A 22,520-nucleotide genomic window follows, 5' to 3' on the forward strand; every position below is an offset into this window, starting at 1 on the left:
GGGTGGGGGTGAGGTTGGTGGTCGTACAATGGCAGTCTAGGGACAGGGAAAGGAACTGGCGCGCGACATCCTGCTTGGGTAGTGACCTGGGAGGACACAGGATGGGTCAGCTCTGGCTCCTGTGGCCTGGCCTGGACTCTGGCTCTGGAACCCTTGGGAAATTTGGAGCTCCGGGGGGAGGCCTGGCTCCTGCGCCCCACCTGGCCTGCCCCCCACCTGCCTTTCTGCTTTCAAGCCAGGAGCCTCTCAGGGCCTTGTCAGCCTCTGAGGGAACTTAAGAGGTGGGGTGAGGAGGGGGCCCTGAGAGGCTGCAGGGTTGGGGGGGCGGGAGGGTGTGATCACAACTGGTGGGAGCAGACACTGGGGTGGACAAGGCAGGGGAAAGGATTCGAGGAGAGGGCGACCCGCACTCCACTGGTGCCCTTGGCAGGGACCGGCCCACGGAGCCGCACTTCCAGCCCGCCCCTCCAATCTGCCCCCACCTCAGTGCGCTGCCCAGCAGGGCCTGTGCGCGACAGGCTCAGGGCCCCGGCCTCGGGCTGTGGCAGCTGGGAGGAGAGAGAGTGATGCGGAGACCCAGGGACAGGAGACAGGTGGTGCTGGAGGGAGCAGACGCCGCGGGGAGGCAAGCGGCCTGTGTGCCGCCACAGGGCCATCGGCCTCCCCCAACCCAAATGGTCCAGCCACAGGCACCCTCACCGGCCACCTTCCTTAGCTCGGTGGGGCTCAGTTGGGCCCGGGGAAGCTGACAGGACCCAACCTGGGGAGAGAGTGGGCGTGTGCAGGTCAGGGGAGGAGAGGCTTGGCCCCCTGCAGAGCAGGGTGGCAGTTAGCCCTGTCTGCTGGGGGCTGTGCTGGAAGCCTGGAGGCTGAGGGCTGAGTCTGTGGGGTGTCCCTGGAGGGGCCAGGCAGGTGGCTGAACCTGGCCCCTTACCCCAGCCTCCCCAGGTCAGCCTGGGCTCCCAGCTGGCCTTTATCTGGAGCCCCAGCTGTGGCCACGGGAAGTGGCCGTTTCTCTCTGCTGTGCTGTCTCCCCACCAGACCCGGTGATGGTGATAACATGGGAGAGCGTGGGGGGGATTGAGCAATCCCTCCTGGTGGGGCACACGGGGAGGCTCCGGGGTGCATGACCTCTGACCTGCTGGCCCTGCGGGGGGTGGAGCGCAGGGCAGCCTGTCCTGCCTGATGGCTGCGCTACACACAGGAGGCCGCTGAGGGGCAGGGGTCGCAGGCCACACTGCGTGGGCTCCAGGCTGCCTGCACCCCACTGCATCCAGGGAGCACAGGGCGGTGAGCCCAGGGCCCGGCACATGGGAGGTGCTCAATAAATGTGGAATGACCAACTTTGGGCCTCTTCCCAAATCTATCCCTGTTCCCAGTTTTCACTCCCCTACGCTGGATCCCCAAACCTTCCCAGAAGCCCTCTTCTTCCTCCCAGGGCTCAGCCTCACCCCTCCCCTGCTCCTAGGCCAACTGACAACCAAAACCAATCCTGGGAGCCTTCCTCCAACCCTGTGGTCTCTGCCCCTCTCGGGTGAGGGTCCCTGACGTCCAGGCCCTGGACATTCCGAACTGGTATGAAGTTGGGGCCAGAGGGGTCTCTTGAAGCCCAGATCTGATGCACTCTCCTTGCTTACACCCTGCAAGACGACTGGCAGCAGGCTTCAAGGCCTCTGGCCCCACCCAGCCTGCCTCCACAGCGGCCTCCTTTGCTTCCCCTACCCCCACCACTGGCTCTCAGTGAGGGAATGGGCCTTGGACAGAGGAGCCCAGGGTTGGGGTCAGCTGCTCCCCGAGGGAGCACAAAGCACCCCCCACCCCACCGTCCCCTAGCTGTGGGCTGCTGCCTCCCCGCGATCAAGCCCCAGTGCTGGCTGAGCATGGCTAATTAACGGCTCGACTCTGTTATCAGCCAAGTGCTAATTACTCTTTTGAATCAGAGCTGCCTGTGTGGAGGCTCCTGGAGGCCCAGCAGGGGGTGGGGGGAGCCGGGGAGCTGGGGAGCCTTGACCTCATCCCTCTTCACACAGGCCCTATCTAGTGCTCTCCTCGAGCCTCTGCTGGATGGCACCGCTCCTCCTGGAGGACTCCTACTCTCTCTTCAAGACCTTGCCCCGGCGCCCCCTCAGCGAGAGGCCTCTTCTCACCTGTCATGGCCACGGAGGACGACATGGCTAACCTAGGAGCGGAGAGGCTGTGAGCAGGACTGGCCGTGGTCTCCAGAAGGGGAGCTGGAAATGCTAAATCCCAGGTAAAGGCAGAGGAGGCGGGGAAGGCCCGATGCCTGGATCAACCCGAGGGTGAGTTGGCACTGAGAGGGTCCTGGCTCAACTTGAGGGGGCCTCTGAGTCCCCAGAATGGGGGCAATGAGCCCCATTCCCATCCCACCAGGTCCTGGGAAACCAGGCCCCACCGACTCTCAAGCCCCTGTGGCCCAAGGGACAAACGTGTCACCACCCTGTGCACACTGGGCCCAATACCCTTCTTCTTCACCCCATTCCCACACAGACACACCGGAGAGCCACAGCCTGACAGACTGCCCTCCCTGAGCACACACGGAGATACACACACACCCAAGACACCAAGGTCCATGCACACACTCAGCTGTCGACAGCCACAGATACCCGGAACACAGGCCCACGCCCAAACACGCACCCACACACACACACACACGGGCAGGGCAGGAGGCCTGGGAGAACAGAAGCTGCCCCTTCTCCTGCCCCGGGCCCCCAGGGCTTCCCGTTTACGAGACTTTATCTATCAAAAATATATTAACCCAGAAGCCTGTTTCCATCAGAGTCTCGATTCCAGGGACATTTCCAGATAAGCCTTATCTCATTGCTGGTGCATTAGCCCCGCTGGTCGGGGGCCTGCCAATCATGGCCACCCCTCCTGCCCCAGCCCGTGGCAGGATGCCTGCCCATGACTTCATTCTGTATGTGCAGGCGGGCAGGCGGGGGCGAGGGGAGAGTTGGGCGGGGCACTGCTGCCCCTTGCCCCCCACCCCATCCCTCTGCCCAAAGCGGGGCCCCAGAAGGCACCTCTTTCCAAGGACACACCCAAGGCCTGAGGCGAGGGACGTGGGGATGTCTGGAATCACGCAGAGCCTGGATTCAAGTCCCAGCTCTATCTGAGGCAACCGCTATGGTCAGCCGAGCCCCAGTCCCTGCCACCTCCCACATCTACAGTTGAGGCAATGTTTCCCAGACCACCCTTACGGGTAGAAGCGCAGATTCAGCAAGTTGATGTGTGTGAGGACGGCTGCAGGGGGCTTGCACTCTCTTCTATAGCACCTAGAGCTGGCTGGGGAGCCAGGGGAAGGGGGACACTGCTGTGGGGACGCCCCTGGACGCTGCTGGCCCCCACCCCTGCCCACCCACCCTGGCTGCGCTTCTCCTTCAAGGGCTGTGTCCCGGCCTAACCCGGCTAATGGGTGCTTGGGTTTCTTCTGATGCCAGGCCTGATAGAGGCCTCTCCCAGAGCAGGCTGCAGCCCGCACTCTCTGGGGGCCCTGAGGCTTCTGGGAGTCACACACTGGGCGGCTCCTCCTCTTCGCTGTGCCTCAGTGTCCTCCGCCTGAGTCTGCCTTCTCTCCTGTCTGCAGGCGAGATGGGAGGCAGGGAGAAAGGTGTGGGTGGATGTGGGCATGTCAACAGAGGTCCTAGAAAAATGGCCAGTTTGGAGCAGAGCTGGGCCCTGGGGCTGTCTGCACCACTCCTGAAGGGTTCGTGGGCCCCTCACCTCCCAGTGGTGAGACCATGTCTGCTGGTCCTGCTTCCAGGGCTGCAGGTAATACGATGGGCAGCAGGGTGCCCAGTACCCGAACAACCCCACAAAGCAGCTGCTTTTGTTCTCATTTTTATACATGGGGGCACTGAGGCACAGAGGTCAGGGGACTTGCCCAAGATCACACAAGCAGAGGGGCCAGGATGAACAGGTGGTGGCTTGCGTGCACTCTGTTTCCCCTCCCCCATGGATCTGCTAGTCCCTGCTTAGTGACCCCTCTATGCCTGCTGGGCAGTGGAGTGGGGGGCTCTGCTGGGTCACATAACCCCTCATTTGGAGAGAGGGACAGTGATATGCCCAAGGGTAGGGCAGGACCCTGCCCCCGAGGCCAGGGCGACTCTCCATCTCAACTGGCAGGGACCCCCAGAAGGGGCCCGGAAGGAGGGGTCAGCCTCACATCCCTTGGTCAGGTAGGACTTGGCCTGGCTGGGGAGTACCCAGCACTCTGGCCTCAGTTCTCCACACATTGAGGATGATGCTAGAGGGAGTTTCCTCATCTAAGATGCAAGGCCTGGGGAGACCCCAGCTCCTCCCAGCTGTGTCCACTCCAAAGGGTTGATAGCCACAGGAGGTGACCAGCCTGGGACCTGTGCCCTGAAGCCCTGTGGGAAACCCTAGCTTTCTGCCTCACTGGCCTGGAGTGGCTTCAGCCACATGGCACCACCTCCCTGGTGAGATGGTCTGTCCCACAGGGGTGGGGGTTAAATGAGAGTGGGCCTGGAGCCCGGTCTGCAGAGGGGTCAGGGCCAGGCAAGAAGTACCACTGCTGACGCTGGAGAGGGCCCCTCAGGCGGTGGCAGTGAGGCTCCAAGGGGCCAAGGGACAGCCGGCTCGAAGCACCCCCCACATCCGCCCACTCCCAGTTCATTCCCAGCCCAGGGGAACGTGGGGGCCGGGCCTGGACTCGCCCTGCCTACCCAGCCCCCCACTGCCACTCTCTGCTCTCAGCTCCAGGAAGGAACCATTCCAAGTCACTGGACTGCTACTGCCCCGCTAATACTTTCTTTGCTTTTAAGATTTTATTTATTTATTTGACAAAGAGAAAGCACACAAGCAGGGGGAGCAGCAGGCGGAGGGAGAGGGTGAAGCAGACATCCCGCTGAGCAGGGAGCCCGATGATGCGGGGCTCGATCCCAGGACCCTGAGATCATGACCTGAGCTGAAGGCAGACGCTTAACTGACTGAGCCACCCAGGCGCCCCGCCCTCCCGTTAATATTTTTGATGCCACTTTTGCAAATTGAAGCATAACGCACCAGGATGAAAGGGCAGCCTCTGCGTCTGTTTGGAGGCCAAATAAAGAAGCGCTGGAACATCTGTACATCCTACAAAGCTTTGATTTCTCTCATTCAGTTAGTTTCGCCATCCCGCCCTTTTCTGAGCATCCATAGCTCAGGCTGCGGGGTGGGGTGGCCTGTGGGCCAGGGCGGAGGAGCAAGGGTAGGGCTTCCTGGGCTTTGGAGGGGGCTGTGCTCGTGGTCCCTGGCCCACAGGGTGCTCTGCACAGTGTTCTGTCACCTGCCCTCACCTCCACACCTTGGGGAGTATGGGCCCCAAACTCGAGGGCAGAGGCCTAGGGACTGCTGGTGTGGGGCCGGGGAAGCAATCCCTCCAGCCTGCCTCTGCCCTGACGCCCTGGCCGGGCACCTTGTGGCTCCCCAGCACTCCATGGATCCCCTTCCTGGCAGAGCCCTCTCTGGACTTGGCTGTGCAGAGAACCCCCCCACCATGTCCCTCAAGGCCCAGGAGACCCCATGGGCCACCAGCCTGGCCTAGGGGCCTGACACCCTGTGGACTCCTCAGCCCACTCCCACTGGGCTCTGAGTTCTGGTCCCTCCAGCTCTTCTCTGGGCGGGAACGCTGCTGAACCCCTTGACGTTCCCCTTGGGAACAGGCATGGGGAGCCCCTCCCAGTGAAATCACAGAGACCAACAGAGTGGGCAGACACCATGGGACATTTATTTACAGCTGGTTAAGGGCCAGGCCCCACCTGGGGCAGGGTGTGGACTGGCCCTCCCATGGCTGCCAGTGGGGCGGCCTGGGAAACACTGGCCCCCAGTAGGTGCGAGAGTGCCGGGACAGACCCTCTGGGCCCCAGCCCTGGTGTCACTGCCACCGCACCCCCCCAGGCTTTTCACCGGGGCTTAGCGCCAGGCCTAGGGCTCGTGTCTGCAGGGTCATGGGGAGGAACATACTGAAGGAGGTTGAGGCACATCTGGTCGGACACTTGGCAATGCAGCCCAGCCCAGGGCCTGGGCAGGGTCACTGGAACACTCAGGGAGACTGGACCATGCGCTTGTGGGTGTCAAAGACGTAACGCTTAAAAGACAGGCTGAGGGCCACGTGCTGCGCAGGCTCGGACCGCTCAGCCAGCTCCTCCAGCTTGGCTGCTTCTCCTCGGCCGGCCCGGCCCCGCTTCTTGAGGGTGGGTGTTAGAATCTTCTTGGACTCGGAGCTGAGGCCACCTGCAAGCACAGAAGGAGAGCCTATTACTCCGCCACTCCCTAGCCTGTGCACTCACCACCCTGGATGGGGACCCACTCAGACCAGCTCTGTACAAGCAGAGGGAGTCTCCTAGGCCCATCCCTCACACTCTCCTAGGCTGAGCCAGGACCCCAGTGCTACCCTGAGCTCACCCTCTTCTGCCTCCTTCCCCAGCCAATGGCCCTGAGGCCTAGGGTCCACTCTGCCACCTGAATCCCTACATTCCAGCCCCTCCCCCACCGTGCTAGTCCATGTCATGGGCCTGTCCAGCTTGGAGCTCAGCAGGGCTCCCCACCTCCATCTCCCAGCCCCCTGCCCACCCATCCACTCTGTACTCAGGCTCCTGTGCGGCTCAGCCCCACACTTGGTGGCCATGTCCTTCTGCTCTAAATGGTCCCATTGTTTCCCAGAACACTCACGCTAAAACACATACACTGGAACTTGACATTTGAGGCTCCCTGGGCTAGGTGTTCTCCAACTGCCCCTGGAGATCCACTCTGCTCCTCTGCGTGCTTGGGAGGCTGACCTCTGCAGACAGCACGTGGGCTCCTGTGCCCTCTGGCTTCTGGTTGGGTTCAGCCAATGGGAGCCCCAGCAGATCAGAGGGTGGGAGGAGAGAGCAGCTGGGGTATTGATTTCTGTTCCCTAAGGCCGGATCTCCTGTTGGGGAGCCTTCTCCCCGGGCTTTTGCAAACGGGGCTCCTCCACCCCCATGCAGGGGTGAGAGTGGCCCCCACTGGTTTCCATCACATCTTACCGGCTCCTTTAAACAACCACCCTCTGTTCACTCCCTCCACTATGTTCAATATATGGACTTTATATTCACCCTCTCCAGCCAAATGATTGAGTGGAAATCAGTTTCTTGCTAAGACCCTAAGGCTAACCCCAACTCTCCAGGCCCCTTCACCCATTGCTTTTGTGCATTCCCTGCTGCCTTGAGGAACACGTGGCCAGTCCTGGGCTCCCTGCAGTCACACTTATGAGCCTCTGCATAGGCTGTCCCCTCTGCCTGGAACGCCCTCCCCCGCCCCTTGCCAATGTTAGAAGTCTCACTTTTCTTTGAGCACCAGGCTGCAATCCTTGCGCACCAGGCTTTCTCCGGGGCTTGTCTTTATAAGGAAACTGCTTGGTAGCAACATGGTGCAGCGTCTTTGGGGGCTGCTGGCCAGGGTGAGTGCTCGGCTACTTCGAGCATGGGTGGGGAGGCTCTGGTTCCCCCAAGGCTGTGGCCAGGCCTCAAACCAGCTCTGTACAAGCAGAGAACTCTGGAACAGGCTGCTCACAACCCTGCTGAGGGAACCTGGTGGGAGCAAGCTGGCAAGGCTGTGGGGGTGGGGCGGAGCAGAGGCGGTGCCATGAGACTTGCATGGGGCAAGGAGGCCCAGTGAGTGGCAGCTCCAGGAGCGACTACTGGGAGAGCTGGGTACACAGCCTTCATTCCCTGGCAAGGGGCAAGTGAGGTGGAGCCCAGCCCACACCGTGCTTGCCAAGAGGGGTCCTAGCTGGCCTGTGTCCCCCCACTTTCTTCCAATATGCACAGAGGGGCTGTATTGGCCAGTGGACCTAGAGGCTGAGTCCAAAGCCAGCGGGAAGCTGGGGGTAGGCACCAGGCAGAGGGCTCCCTTCCCTCTGATCTGTGTCTGCCAGTGCCTAAAGGGCTCCCTTCCCTCTGATCTGTGTCTGCCAGTGCCTTAAGGGCATCTTCCTTTGCTCCAAGGTTGGCCGGGTGTTAGCGGTCTCCCTGAGAAGCCAGATGTGATGTTCTGGTGTCAAGCTTCAGTGGCCAGGAGGACCTTTGCTCATCATGTCTCCACCAGGTGGGGAGCTCTGGGAGGCAGGGGTGTGTAGATTATTCTGCTCAGACCAAGCACTTATGCATGTTTGCTGAAGCAACCCCTTCATCTTACAGAGGAGAAATCGGAGCCCCAAGGAGGGCACGGACTCCATCCAGGCCCCACAGTGAGTCAGGAAGGGCGAGGGTTTGAACTCTGGGCTTGCACCTGCTGGCAAATGCAGGTTACTGCTCCCAAGCCCATCACTCAGTGGGGGTCCACCTTTGGCAGACTCCTGAAGATGATCCTGCAGGGGAATATAGGCTGTGAGAGCACCCTGGATGTTTAGAAAGGTGACCAGGAGGCTGCTTTAAGGCACACTGGAGAGTCAGCCAGGGATCCTCCTCTAAGAAGGACTCGGTCTCCCTTCCACAGGCAGAGGTGAGACTCCTGGCCTCTCAAAGCCTGCACCCCCCAGGAAGGCCGGACTTGTGGCTGATGTGAATGGGGCTCTGGGATGCTAGGGGCCTGCGGGACCCGAACCAAGGGGAGCCGTCCTCCGGCTGGGCAGCACGGTGTCTGATCGCAGGCCCCACACCCAGCCAGTCAGCGTACCTCTGGGATGGGGTGTGGGAATGGCCCCAGGCCAGGCCCCTAAGCTAGTGCCAGGCCCGCAGGTATCTGCCTCCCCGAATTGGAGCCCCGGCCTTCCTTTTGCAAACAGAGAAGGTGGCTGGCACCAGACCCTGACAAATGGCATGGGCAGCCCGTCTCCCTCTGGTGCCAGGAGGTCTGATGGCTGAAGAGGCGCGGGGCTCCCCGGCGTCTGCGCCGGGCTGGGGAGACAGGCGTGGCCCAATCGGCAGTCCATCTCGCCCGCGCTGGCTCCCATTACACACGGTGCATACCTCACACTGCCCAAAGCAGGCAGACCCAGAAAATCTCTCTGGCACTGGCGAAGATGTGGCCATTTAATTGCTCTTCTGAGATGGTCAGGCTCATTTTCCTCCGCTCCGTTTGGGGGTGGCTTGGACACAACGCCCAGAAAGCCTTACCAACAGGTGAAGCTGTGGATTTGGAGCAAATGTCCCTGGGAGCCGCTCTGTTTTACACTGGCCTTTCTCCCCCTTAGCCAGACAGCCAAAGGAGGGAAGTGAAGGGCAGCTCAGGATGTTGGGGGTCGGAGCGGCTGCCCACACTGAGCTTCTCCCAACCTGCCCCTGTGTCTTTCCCTGGAAAACATTCACACAGTGCTCCAGGACTGGAAATAATGGTGGTGAACACACAGACCAGGGCCTGGCCCCCATGGAGTTTACAAGTCTGAGAAGGGGCAGAGAGAAGATAGGCCAGCAAGATAATCCAGATAGCCACCAAGGCAATCAAGGAAGCAAAACTGCTGTGTCACCAGGAGGGGAGGGTGGCCAGGTTGTATGTGCCCAGGGCTGGCTTTTCTGAGGAAGAGTTCTGAACGGGGGGGGTGGAGGGGGGTCCAGGTGACAGGGACTGGCTGCATGGGGATCCTGGGCAAGGGTCCACAGGCAAAGGGAATCTGAGTGCCCAGTTCTGGCAGGCCAGGGTGGGGGAGGGCATGAGCATGACGCTTGAGGATGTGCAGCTGCATGCTGGGAGGGCTGCAGGGAGACCACAGCTTACCACGTCCATGTCATGCAACCTGTGTGCCAAGTTCTTGGGGGCCCAAACCAGGGAGGGTCCCAGAGATCTTGGGGGACCCAGAGTGGTGAGGGCGGCGGCCAAACGCCAACTGTCCACCTGCCTGGCGTCCAACAGGGCTCCTGACACTTCCCGTAGGCCCCGGGGAGACAGAGGCAAGCAGGACCGTCCTGCTCTCATGGAGCTACCATCTTCTCCTAGGGACCGCCCTCTGAAGCACCCTCTGGTAGGCCACATAGGTCGGGCAGCTGCGTGTTGCCCCTTCTGGGACGGCCCCTGACCTGGGGAGCATGCTCGGAGCTCCTGGCCTCTGACTCCTGCACCCCTCTTCTCCCACGTGACCTGGCCCGTATCGCGTCCCCTCACCCCAATACACCAGGTGCATTCCCACCTCAGGGCCTTGGCATTCACTGGTTCTTCCGCTGAAAGATCCGCCCCAGGAGTTCCACTGGCTCGCAGTTCCACCACCTAATCGCTGTGCAAATGTCACCTCCCGGTGAGGCCTTCCTGACCACCTTCACCCCCGCTGCCCCAACCCCTCCTACCCAGCTCTATTTTTTCCAAGCTATTATCACCTTCCAACACATCGCTGTGAGTTCCTCATTCTGATGTCTGTCGTCTGTCCCTGCCAAAATACAACTTCTACCATGGCAGGGATTTTGTCTCTCTATGCACGGCTGGAGGCCCAACACCTCGAATGACCCCTGGCTCAGAGGAGGGGCTCGAAGAATACTACCAAGGAATAAGCACCGGCTATGAAGCTCCCGCGATGGTCACTGCATGGACCCAGCAACCCATCCTAGGCATTCAGTCCTAACAAGGAAACAGATGTGTACACACGGATGTCCCCACGCACGCAGGCTCTTAGCCCTCACAGCACAGTGGGGAAGACACCGAGGCCCAGGCCAGTAACTGGCCCCAGGCCACACAGGTCTGGAGAGGCAGACCTGGGCTCGGTGAGGCGACTTGGTGCCAAGGTCTGGGTGCACCACTGAGGCCTGTGAAGTTACAGGGGTGCAGAGACCCACAGGAGGGCAGTCAGGATAGGACCGGCGTGCATTTGCTGTGGCAAAATATTCCGGGAGATGAAGTGACACCTGAGAAGCGCTTAAAGTCACACAAAGACAAACTTACAAGTTAATTGGAAAAAAAAAAAACCCACAGGAATAAAAATTGTTGGAAGAGTTCTGCTCTAACTCTGGGTTGCAGAAAGAAAAGACTAGAAGACTATCCACTAGGCTGTCAGAGATCAGAAGTTACAGGCAACGCTCTTCTTCCATCTACTTTTCTCTGCTTCCCAAGGTTTCTTTCTTTCTTTTTTTTTTTTTTTTAAAGATTTTATTTATTTGAGAGAGAGAGAGAACAGGAGCCAGGGGAGGGGCAGAGGGAGAGGGCGAAGTAGACTCCCCACTAGCCTGACGTGGGGTTTGATCCCAGGACCCTGAGATCATGACCTGAGCTGAAGGCAGACGCTTAACTGACTGAGCCACCCAGGTGCCCCTCTGCTCCCCAAAGTTTCTCCTGTGAGCCTGGGTGCTCATGGGACCATCTACCCGGGGCCACCGGCATGACCTCTTGCACCCAGGCCTGAGCCTGGAGGAAGCACAGTGCCACCCACTGCAGTCTGGCTGCTGAATGCATGGGCACATGGGGAGGCAGTGGGGAGGGTCAGAGGGCTCCAGGGGGGGTGGGCAGGGGAGGAAGGGGAGGGTGGGAAGGGGCCATCACCCTGGGCCAGGTCTGCCTCCATGTCCTGGTTAAGGCTGTCAGAGCTGCTGTGGGCCAGGAAGCTCACTGCTGTCTCTCGGCCAGTGGGGTCATCTCTGCAGCAATCTGGCTCTGCCTGCTGAAGGGCGGGCTGAGCACAGCCTCGGGCCATGCTCATGGCTCCTCCATGGCCACTGGAAGTCCTTGATTTCTGACGCTACTGCTCCATCAAGAGCAGCGGGTCTGAGAAGGGGCAGAGAGAAGATGGGGGGGCACAGGCTTAGGGCATCACCTTCCACAACCTCCTGAGCGTCCACACCCTTCTCCCTGCCCTTGCTGCCCTGTCCTGGTGGAGGAGGCCTCTGGGGGCACTCCCCCGGGGGGCCTCCTCCCTCATCCTGCCCCCAGCTGTGGAGGAGTTGCTCAAAGGCTCATGTGGAGCTCTGGACTTGGTTCCACCGACAGGATAAAGTCTATCTTCTTACTTGGCATCCAAGACCCTGGGCCATCCAGCGTGTGCCTCTCTCTGCGTACTCCCATTCCCACTCTCATTCTGCTGACATTCCAGCCAGGAGAAACCAAGCAGGGCCTCCAACTAGTTCCCTGTGTCTGGAATGCTCTTCCCTGCCTTTCCTGTCTGGCTAATGCCTACTCTGCCACTGTCTCTCCATGGGAAGGTTTTCCTCACCTGCTTAGGCTGAGCAGGATCCCTCTTGGAACACTACTTGGCAGCATGATTTTTGCTTTTTGCATCCCTCTTCCCCGGTGGCCTGTAAGAAGGGACTGCCCCTGCAGTGCTGGGCACAGGGCCTGGCAGGCAGGCTCAGGGATGGTTTGCTGGATGAAGGCAAAGGGAAGGAGCTGCCTTGCCCAGGCGTGCAGGGCAGCAGAAGTAAGAGAAACGCTCCCACAGAGCCCTTGCCTCTGTCTGCAAGTTGGCAGCCCAAGGAGATGCCCAGGCTCGGATGGCAGGCCCCCTGCTCCCTGCGACCTGGAGCCTGGCTCCCTACCCAGCAGGGTGCACACAGAGTAAAATGAACTACGTGTGTGAAGCGCACACCACGGCCATTACTCCAGAGGGCCTCAGCACACATGTCTGGCTCCTTCTCCCCAAACCTCAGGATTCCTGGAGTTGGGCTGCCCTGCTCCACTCCCCAACAAGCCTGGGCCGGGATGTGGTGGGGGTGGGCCAGCATGACCCCAGGGTGACGCCGCTCGCCATGGCTTTCCTTGGGGACACTCTCCCAGGGCCGGGCTGGCCTTTCTCACCGAGCGCCAGCTCCACACAAAGGCACAGTGGGCTGGAGGCTGCTGGGTCTTGGCTTGGGCCAGGGGTAATCAGGGAAGAATGCGGGAAGCACAACTGTTTCCCAAGCCCTGGCCGCGGGTGCCGCCCTGACATGGCCATCAAAGGCCGGCAAATTGCCTCCAATTGCTGGCGTCGCTTTCATGTTGGGGGCCAGGCTGGAAGAGGGGCCTCCACGCTGGTGGGCGGCTTACTCCCCCCAGTGGGAACTGAGCCCTTGCAAGCAGCTTGGGGTCATGGGCCCCCTCGGTGGACCCATGGGGCTGTAGCCAACTCCAGCCACTCCAGCTTCCCCTCCTGGAACAATCAGCTTTGCAAAGAGCCGAGATGACAGGGCAGAAGGAGAGCCGGGGCAAGGGATGGGGGGCCCTTTTTGGGGTCAGTATCCTGGTGATGACGGATGGGTTGGGGAGCTCAGAGGGACATGCCTGGCAGCTGTGCTGGGCTGACGTATGGGGTGGCTGGGATGGATGGTGGTGGAGGGCCTCAAATCTAGCCAGTCCCTGAGTCTAGACTGGACGCTGGGCTTGTGGGCAGGAGGGGCTGCCCACAGGAGGGAACCTCTGTCAGCGAGGCGGGGGTCCCACGGCTGCACTGTTAACCCAGTGGCCTGCAGTGTCAAACTTCCCCAGAAGAAAGAGAGGTCTCTGCCTGCCTGCCCTGTTAATGAAGCTGCCCCACAGAGGTCACACGTGGTCACAGGAGGTATGGGTGGCACGGCGCCTGACGAGACCTCTGATGTGGCTGATGTGTCGGCCCGTGCAGGATAGACCACTGAGGGGGAGGCTGGAGGTTAGCCTGTCTGGGAGGGGGCTGAGGGGGGCAGAAATGGGAGGCAGACTCAGCCAGGGCAGAAATGGCCCTGACATAGGGCAGTAGGGCCCCATCATGTCTGATTTGCACGGGGCTGTTATGGCCACCCCATCCTGCAGCTATGTATGCTGAGGTGCAAGATCTTGCCCACGGCCCCACAGTAGTTGGTGGAGGAGCTGAGATTTGAACCCAGATTCCTCTGCAGGCCAGTGGCCCAGGGCGGCGTGGGCCCTGTACAAGCTTAGCTCCGACAGCACCAGGGGAGAGGAGAGGCCCAAGGAGGCCAGGCAGTCTGGTTCTCAGCACAAGGCCCAGAGGCGAGATGGCACTTGAAGGGCCTAGAGTATTAGGCAGAGCCTGACCGGCGGCAGGGGCCAGTAGGAATGCTGCGGGTACAGAGAGGCGAGAATGGCCCCGAGGGCAGCCCTTCCTTTGCCGAGGCCCCTGACCCCATCTGTGAGAGGTGCTGGTGGCCACGGAACCCCCCTCCACCCTCTCTTTGTCAGCCCGGTTTTCCGCATTTGTCCTGGGGAGTGCAAGCCTTGAAAGCGCTGGTTGGGGCTGGGAAAGCTGCCTGGTTTTCTCTCCTTTCTCTTCCTGCTATGGATCCTGTATGTAAACAAAGATGCAATTTGCTTTAAAAAGATAAGGTGATTAAGTTTTTATCAGACATGTACTCTGCTGTCCCTGCAACAAAGGGAATGAGGGGAAGGCGGGCGACAGAACAGGCCCTTTATTGGAATCGCGCTCTCTCTGAGGCTCTCGAGCGCACACTCAATGGGCTCCTCGCGGCCCCTTTGATTGGGTGGAGGCGAAGCAACGGGCGCCCGCACCCCCATTTTGATGTCTTAATGTTGCCTAATTCCTCCTTTAATTTATATTAAGCTTCTTAGCAGCAATGATGAATTCTTCAAAAACAAAAAAGGACCCTTTGCACAAATCTTTCCCACACCATGTAAATTGAAATTATAATGTAGTCAAGCCTTTGGAGATTGGGGGTGCGTGGGGAGGGAAAACCAGCGCATTATGTGGAAGGAAGGATTTTGTTTTAAGGCAAAAACAAAACCATTCTGAGAAAGGAAACGACTTGGTTTCAAGAATCGGAGGCTCCATGATGAGAGGGGCAGCCCAGGTGGAGGAAAGTTTGCTGTCACACAGGGGGAGAGTGAGGGGGCAGCTGGTGTGGGGCTGGGGGCATTCTGAACTACTCAACGCCATCCAATGTCGGGTCCCACCTGTTCCCCACAGGGGCGGCCCAGGGCCGGCATGATTCCCGCTCACCCAAAGGGGCTGTGGGGTGGTCACTGAGGCTCGTTGTCCCCGCAGCCTGGGGCTCTACAGCCCACCTGGGTCATTCCTCATGTGTAGCCCAGAAGCTCAGGCAGGGCTCAAACCCTTGCTTGAGTCTACCCAGCCCCGAGTGGGGAGTCTGCCTGGCATCTCTGGTGGCTGGCCTTGCACTCCATGAGGGCCCCTTCCCTCAGGGTTCCCTCAGGCCCCGCAGGAGCAGGTTGCTGCCACTGGGGCCTCGGGTGCTGGCCTCCTGGCATGAGCTGCCATGCTGTTCTCCTGCCAGCACCTTCTGATCTGTTCTTGGGTCTCCTGCTGAAGAGATCTTTCCAGAACAAAAACCTGATCATCCCTCCCAGCTCAAAATCTTTAGCCATTCCTCAGGCAGGTGTCCAAATTCCTCTACCCAGTTCCTCCCCAACTACCTTCTGCAGAGGCAGTGTGTCCTTACCTCCACCACTCACCCCTACACAGCTCCCCACCCATTCACAGGGCCTCACTGCTCACCTCTGCACAGGGTCCCCACACTCACCCCTGCTTAGGGCTCCCCACTCACCCTGCCCTGGCTCTGTACTGGTGCTCTCTCATCTTCGGGTGACCCACAAGACTTGTCTACCTGGCAAACCTCACTCCTTTGGTTTCTCAGCAAAAGGCTTAGCATCTTGGCTCGGCATTCTATGATGCCTTCCAGGCCTCCATCCTCCAAGGACACCACAGCCTTCCACACTGCCTCAAGTCCAGACCCTGTGTCCTCTGGAGACAAGGTGTAGCCTACAGCAGTGGCCAGAGCAGCTCCAGGAAGGGGTGCTACTGGGCACCTAAGCCCACCTGCATTCTGCCCCATCTACCAGTAGGCTGGGCGCTGACAGCTGGCTCTCTCCCAAGGGTGACCCCTCAAAGGGTCAGAGCTCACCCACTTGTCCGTCTGGCTCCTAATCACCCTCCCACTGCTGGGTAGCCAAGTCAGGCCCTGTCAATCTGTAGGAGGCTTGGGGAGCAAGAGGTTGGCCAACTGCCCACTGGCCTGCTAGAGGAGGCAGGAATGCACTAGCCCTTTCCTTCCCAACATGCCACGTCTGCCTAGATCGAGAGGCCTGCGCCTCAGCACCCAGGGGACCTGGACCCTAGTCCCAACCCCTAGGCTCATGCTCCCCATCAGCACAGGTGGTACAACCATGTGGGTGGGGACCTGACTGTTGAGAGGGAATGGGCCAAGTGCTCCATGAGTGGGGATGTGCCAGACATGGGGGGGGGGGGGGGGACTGCAACCTGGGGATGGAGCTGAGCTGCCTCTGAATGGCAGTTTCCAGAAGGGGAGCCTGGACAGTAGCGTCCACAGGGACTCCTTCTGGCTGGCCCTCTAGGCTGAGGTTTGACAAAGTCTCTAGGTGGGGAAGCAGGGGTGAGGCAGGCTTCACAGGTCAGTGCCTAGGTCAGGGACCAGTTAGGTCACCTGCCTCCACCTCTGCCACCACTGTCATAGGACACTGCTTAGCTAATGTCCTCCTCAACACACCACCCAGCCAGGTGGGTTCAGTCAGCATCTCATTCAAGCTTCCAGACATCCTATAAGTCCCTTTCTAGGCAGGGGAGGTGACTGCCCAAGGTCACACAGCTGGTAAATGGGGAGTGGCACTTTGCATTCAAGCCTATGGCTTTACAAAGCTGTCCGCCCTGCTGCAGGCCTGAGAGTCTAGCCATGGGCCTGGCCACCCAGGGCCCTGCTGCTTCTCACTGGGAACAAAGCAGCAGGGACAGCAATGCCATGGGTGGGGTGTGGGACATAGGGGGCTGAGGCTACTGCCGCTGAGGGTGGGGAGGAGATGGCAAAAGGCAAGGGTGTTGGCATGACTGGGGACCGCTCTAACTTGGGCAGCAGGCACCTCCCACCTGGCACCTCCCAGGCTGGGGGACCTTGTCTCCTGAGACTTCCAGGCTTCATGCACCTCCGTGTTCTGGGTTCCACAGTGGGGACCACTGGAACTTGGCCACTGCCTTGAAAGACTCTGAGGGCGGCCTAAATGGCAGAGAGGGGGTTTGAAGTTTTCAGAAAGACCATCTTGTATGATCTCAATAATCACGAAAAGAACAACAATGGTAAGCCTAGCCAGCATTCACTGTGCCTTTATTATCTGCCAGGCCCTATTCAGAGTGCTTCTGTACACGCTGCTCCTCCATTCCTCAACTGCTCCCTGGGTGTTGACTCCATTTATACACACGGAAAAAGAGGCACAGAGGGGGCGAGTACGAGCCCAATGTCACACAGCGAACATGTGGTGGGCTGAGCTCAAACTTGCTGTCTGGTTTCAGACTCTGCTGCACCACATGCTGGTGCCCGTGGGGCCACCCTCAGGCACTGGGCCTGCCCCGGCATGACCTCTCTCAAGGGTGTACATGAGCTCACTTTCCTGACTGTGACTCTCTGAGGACAGAGATTAGATCCCAGAGCCTGGCACAGTGTCTGGCCAGGGAAGGATCAGAAAAGCACTTTTCCGTGCCTTAACCTGTGCAAAGAGTGCTCAGTACCCACTCCATCATTCCAAGAAACTGAGGCCCAGGGATCTGAAATGAGTCACCAAAGGTCACACAGCTAGTGGCAAACAAGTGATCATACATCCCCATTACTACTTGGATCCCAAGTTCTTTTCCAGGTAGCTGGAGGAAAGGGGTCTCCCTTCTTTCAGACGGCACTGCAGAATGCCACCTTTCTGCTGGTACCGATGGTGAGCCTGACTTTGCCAATGATGTGCACACACATGTATGGGCACACATACGCATAAGCATGCATGCTCCCAGAACACAATGGCCACCAAGTGAGTCTTAGGTAATGGTCAGAGGACAGTGACCAGGGCAAGGAGCTTTCCTAGAGACAGGCCTCAGTGAGAGCAGGGCAAGCAGGGGAGGGCGGGGGATGGTCCACAGACACAGAGCTCTGAACCCATGGCCCAGGTCTGGATGCCAGGCCATGTGACATGGTGGCCTTACTGCCCTGCTCTGAGCGTTGGTGTCTTCCTCAGTCAGGATGAGGGACGGCAGGGGTAAGGCCTACAGCAGAGGCTGCCTCCAGGAGACCACCGGCTGGTCCCGGACTCTCTTCAACCTGCCCTTCCATGCAGAGGCCAGGATTCGTCCCTCGCGCCGGTGCCCTCCTCCATGGACGGCCCCTCAAGGCCAGCTGTGGGGGAGGGGCTCGGTTCTTGGTGGCCCCCACGGAGATGGTTCCCGCCACGGAGGGAGCTGAATTTTAATACTCCAAACACTCACTCCCTAAATGTGTACACTCTTTAACAGCAGTTAATCTTCAATTAAAATACCTAGAGCAGAAACTAAGATAACTGGTTTAAAAGGTAGAGCTTATTGACAATAAAAAGTCTTCTTCATATTGCTTTTCTTTAAAAAAAATTCCACATATTAAAAATGTCATTTTTATGACTTGAGGGAAAAAAACCTCATCCAGAATAATGAAGGCGAACAAAGGCCCGGAGAGCAGTCATCTTCCAGGGCCCATATGCGGCATCCTGATTACTGTATCAGCCCCGTTTCCAGAGTGGAAGGAGAGGTGGGCGGGCAGGCGTCGGGGCTGGCTGCCCTCTCCAGCTGACAGGGAAGGGCGGGTGGCGAGCTTTGGGGGTCCCTATCCACACTCTTGATTTGACAGCTGCAGGCTCCGATGATTTACCTCCTCCCCGACCCGTGAAGACTGCAGCTGCGGCGAGCACAGGGGTGCCCACCCTCCACACAGACACACGGGGCTGGGAGCGCACACACATCTCACGGGCAGGTCCCAGGCTTGGCTGGTGGCTCTCAGGCCCTCAGAGGCTGGTGTGTGCGCGGGGCTGACCCACCCACGCAGCATGCCAATAGCCAGCATGCGTGCTGAGGCTGGCGGGACCTTATTGCAGTAGTGTGCAGTAGTCAGGCCACAGCTCTTGGCTGTGTGTGTAGTAGTCAGTCCACAGCTCTTGGCTGTGGGTGTAGTAGTCAGTCCACAGCTCTTGGCTGTGTGTGCAGTAGTCAGTCCACAGCTCTTGGCTGTGTGTGCAGTAGTCAGTCCACAGCTCTTGGCTGTGTGTGCAGTAGTCAGTCCACAGCTCTTGGCTGTGGGTGTTGTAGTCAGTCCACAGCTCTTGGCTGTGGGTGTTAGTAGTCAGTCCACAGCTCTTGGCTGTGTGTGCAGTAGTCAGTCCACAGCTCTTGGCTGTGTGTGCAGTAGTCAGTCCACAGCTCTTGGCTGTGTGTGCAGTAGTCAGTCCACAGCTCTTGGCTGTGGGTGTTGTAGTCAGTCCAAGCTCTTGGCTGTGTGTGCAGTAGTCAGTCCACAGCTCTTGGCTGTGTGTGTAGTAGTCAGTCCACAGCTCTTGGCTGTGGGTGCAGTAGTCAGTCCACAGCTCTTGGCTGTGGGTGCAGTAGTCAGTCCACAGCTCTTGGCTGTGTGTGCAGTAGTCAGTCCACAGCTCTTGGCTGTGTACACTGGGCACCAGGACCTGGGCCGGCTCCCACCACTTCCACCCTCATGGCTGCATGACTCCGTGGGTCCCCAGTGCCCAGCACAGGGCCTGGCACAGAATAGGTGCCTGCAACTGGCATCACTGCCTTGTTCTTACCTTGTCCTGGTCCTTCTCCCCCTGCATTTTATACTGTAACTGCCTCTGGATCACTGACCATCACTACCAGCCCGGGGCTCTCTGTAGGCATGATGGGGATGGGGTACCCTCCTCTGGCTCTGTGCTATCCCATGCAGCTGCTAACGGGCTGGTGCAGACCCTCGTCCATGCCGTGTGTTCTCCTTCTTCCAAAACACCATCTCTGGTTCTGCCCTGGTTAGGATTTAATCACTTGGTGGCCACAGGGCTCAGATCCTTCATCAGGGCCTGGTCGGGGTTATGTTACATATGGGAGGCCGCCCCTCCCCTGAGTCTGGGGGCATATACAGGCTTTGGCTTGGGGTACCTCCAACCAGTGTTCCTCCACCCTCAGGAGCCTGGGCTGCACAGGGCCCGGGGGGGACTGGCCCAAGGTTGGGCATGGCACCAATGGATCTGAGCTGGAATCCATGGGTGTCTCTGTGCCAGTATGAACACATGAGGGGCTCCTGTCTGGGGAGTGCAGCATGTGAATCACAGAACAGCTCTCATCATGACCCATTTCCCAGGGTGGCCCTGTACCACAGCCAGCCATGGAAGGTGACTGGGTCAGGAGCTCTGGGCTCTGCAGGGTAGCTGGGAGATGGCCCCATAAACCTCAGTTTCTGTGTCTGTGAAATGGGCCAAACAACCTCCTGCTTTAGCAGGGAGCGGGGAACAGCCCCTCAGAGAGGCAGTGAGCAGATGTGGCTCAGACCCCCAGAGAGAGCCAGGCATGGGAAGGGGCGCTGCAGATGTACCCTGCCTCCCCCGGCCCTGGAAACGGTGCCTTCTTCTGCTTTGTTTTTTTCAAATAAATTCTGTGGGGGCCTTCAACATCAGGTGCCTGTGCTATTGGTGCTGAGGAGTGAGTTACCACACACTGCTCTGTGCGTACAGATGCACGTCTGCCAGACGCGTGCTCCCACGTGGGTGTGATGGCAGGGGCTGAGGTGGCCTGAGGTTGGCTCCAAGGAAGGCCCTGTCCTCTAAAGACCTGACAGGCCAAGAGAAACCAGAGGACCAAGAGACGGTGAACACTGGCAAAGCCCTGGGGAGAGAGTCTGGACTCACCACCCCCTTCTTGGATCATGGCGCCCCCCACACCAGCCAGGGGTACTCAGAGCCCTGCAGAGAGCGGGCCTGGAGCATCCTGTCACCCTCCAACAACTAGTCAGGTGGGCACAGGTGTAGTCACCAGTGTGGCTGGGGGAGTGTAAGTTGAATAGAATGGCCCGGGCGCTCAGAGAGTGAGGGGGCCTCCATTATGTTGCCCGGCTCTGCACAAAGCCCCACAGCCATGCTGGTCGGGGCACAGAGCTGGGCAAGGTTGCAGTGCAGCGGGCATATGGCCTAGCATCTCAAGGCTGGAGGCACTTTTGATGGTCATCTGGGGAGGCAGTACACCTTGTGCCTGGCTTCTCTGCCTCTAGGACTAAAATTGAGGTGTTCAGCACCCTGCTTGTGCCCACACATGGAGCGATCCTACCCACCTGACTCCCAGCTTTGGCTGTTTGAGCAGCAGGCCAGCAATGTGGAAAAGAGGGTGGAATCGGATCCGCATGGGCTGAGGCCTCATCATGAGCACGCTATGTGTTTACTCTCAGGGTAGGTAGTTCGCCTATTCTCTCATCTGTAAAACGGGCACAATCCCTATTGCACACGGTCGATATGGGGATTAATGCAAGACGAGGGTCATGGCACGTAGGAGGAGCTCCAGAAATGCCTGGCTTTCTCTCCTCTCTGGTGGCCCTGCTAACCAAGGCAAATGGTGGTGGCTCTGAGTCCTCATGGGACTCTGGATTCAGGGTGCTGGCGGAGCTCGTTAGAGCAATGAGAGGCTCCGTGTGAAGTCCTGACCCCGTACCTGCCCGGCACATGGTGAGCCCTCCCCAAACACTGGCGCTGTCATTATGGCCCAGGTCAGCAGCTCGTACTGCAGGCACCCTGTGCCATGTCCCTGCTTGCTCTGCCAGCTCACTGCCACCCCAGCTCAGATCAACCAGGCTCCAGATTCTGAGGAGGGACTTAGCCCAGACAAGCACCAGGCCCAAGGCTCGGCTCAGACCATGTTAGTCGGTGGGAGATGGGGCTCTTGGAGTTAATCCAACACTCCCCTCTCCTGAGGTCAACCATAGCACGCTCCCTGTCAGGGCGGGTCCGTGAAATCACTGTGTCGAATGAAAACCAAAAGCCCTCCCAATGTTCCTGTAACTGGACCATGTTTATAAGCTGGGGCCTCCTGTGAGCAGGCAGCCAACCCCTTCCTGGAGGGTAGGGTGGGTTCCCAAGTGCCCGGGGTGGGCCTTCCCCAGAGGGACGGCTTTGCCACTGACCACTCTGTGGCTCAGGATGGCCACGTGAGCTCTCTGGGCTGGCCCATCATCTGGCAACTGGGGCTGAACAGAGTATTTGTGTCCCAGATGGCTGGGGAGGTAGGAGCAGATGGTGGTGGCTGCATGGGGGTTTGATGCCCTCCATGTCCCTGTTGGACAAGTATCAATCATCAGGTGGTACTAAGCCCCCCTGCCACCCAAGCCCCTGTGCTCCCTCTGCAGACCAGGTTATAAATGACCCCAGCATGTAGCTCCTCCCCAATGGCCCATCTCTCCTGTCCCTCTTCCCATGCCTCTGACTCAGTCAACAGACACGGTCAATGGCCTCAGCCCCCAGCTCCCGCTGGCCGCCCACTTAGAAGGCCTTCCCCAGTCCCTCTGCCCAGCTGATTTGTCCTTTAAATGGCAGCTCAAGCTGATTGTCTTCTTGGTGCCACCTGCCCTGGGATGGGTCCTGCTGTGCATGATAGGCTCCCAGGCTCCTGAGGGTTCTGATCCCACAATACAGAAAAATGGGGGGGGGGGTGTCAGGTGGACGGGGGAGGTCCTGAAGATTGTCAGCCTGGGGAATCAGAAAAGCAGACCAGATAGCCTCCCTCTCCCACCACCCCCCACCCCCGCCCTTTTCTATTTTGTCTTCTAGACTGTGTTTCAGAGAGCACCTGCCTAAAGGGCATGAGCACCTAGAGAGGGCAGGGCTGGCCTCCCTCTGCCAGACATGCTAGCCACACCATG

The 22,520-nt window shown here is 59.2% G+C and overlaps 1 protein-coding gene across 2 annotated transcripts in view; it reads right to left on the minus strand.

Moving 5' to 3' along the window:
- Positions 1 to 4,890: 4,890 nt before the first annotated feature.
- The window catches only part of EEFSEC (eukaryotic elongation factor, selenocysteine-tRNA specific), a 258,931-nt gene continuing 241,301 nt past the window's right edge, over positions 4,891 to 22,520 (minus strand). Inside the window, exon 7 of one of the 2 annotated variants that reach the window (XM_027584882.2) lies at positions 4,891 to 6,249. In XM_027584882.2, coding sequence (XP_027440683.2) covers positions 6,059 to 6,249 — 191 coding nt within the window. In that variant the 3' untranslated portion in view covers positions 4,891 to 6,058. The remainder of the gene's footprint in view (positions 6,250 to 22,520) is intronic. The other variant, XM_027584883.2, reaches the window with a different exon arrangement.

This window comes from Zalophus californianus, chromosome 1 (assembly GCF_009762305.2).
Source record: "Zalophus californianus isolate mZalCal1 chromosome 1, mZalCal1.pri.v2, whole genome shotgun sequence".
NCBI classification, from domain to species: domain Eukaryota; kingdom Metazoa; phylum Chordata; class Mammalia; order Carnivora; family Otariidae; genus Zalophus; species Zalophus californianus.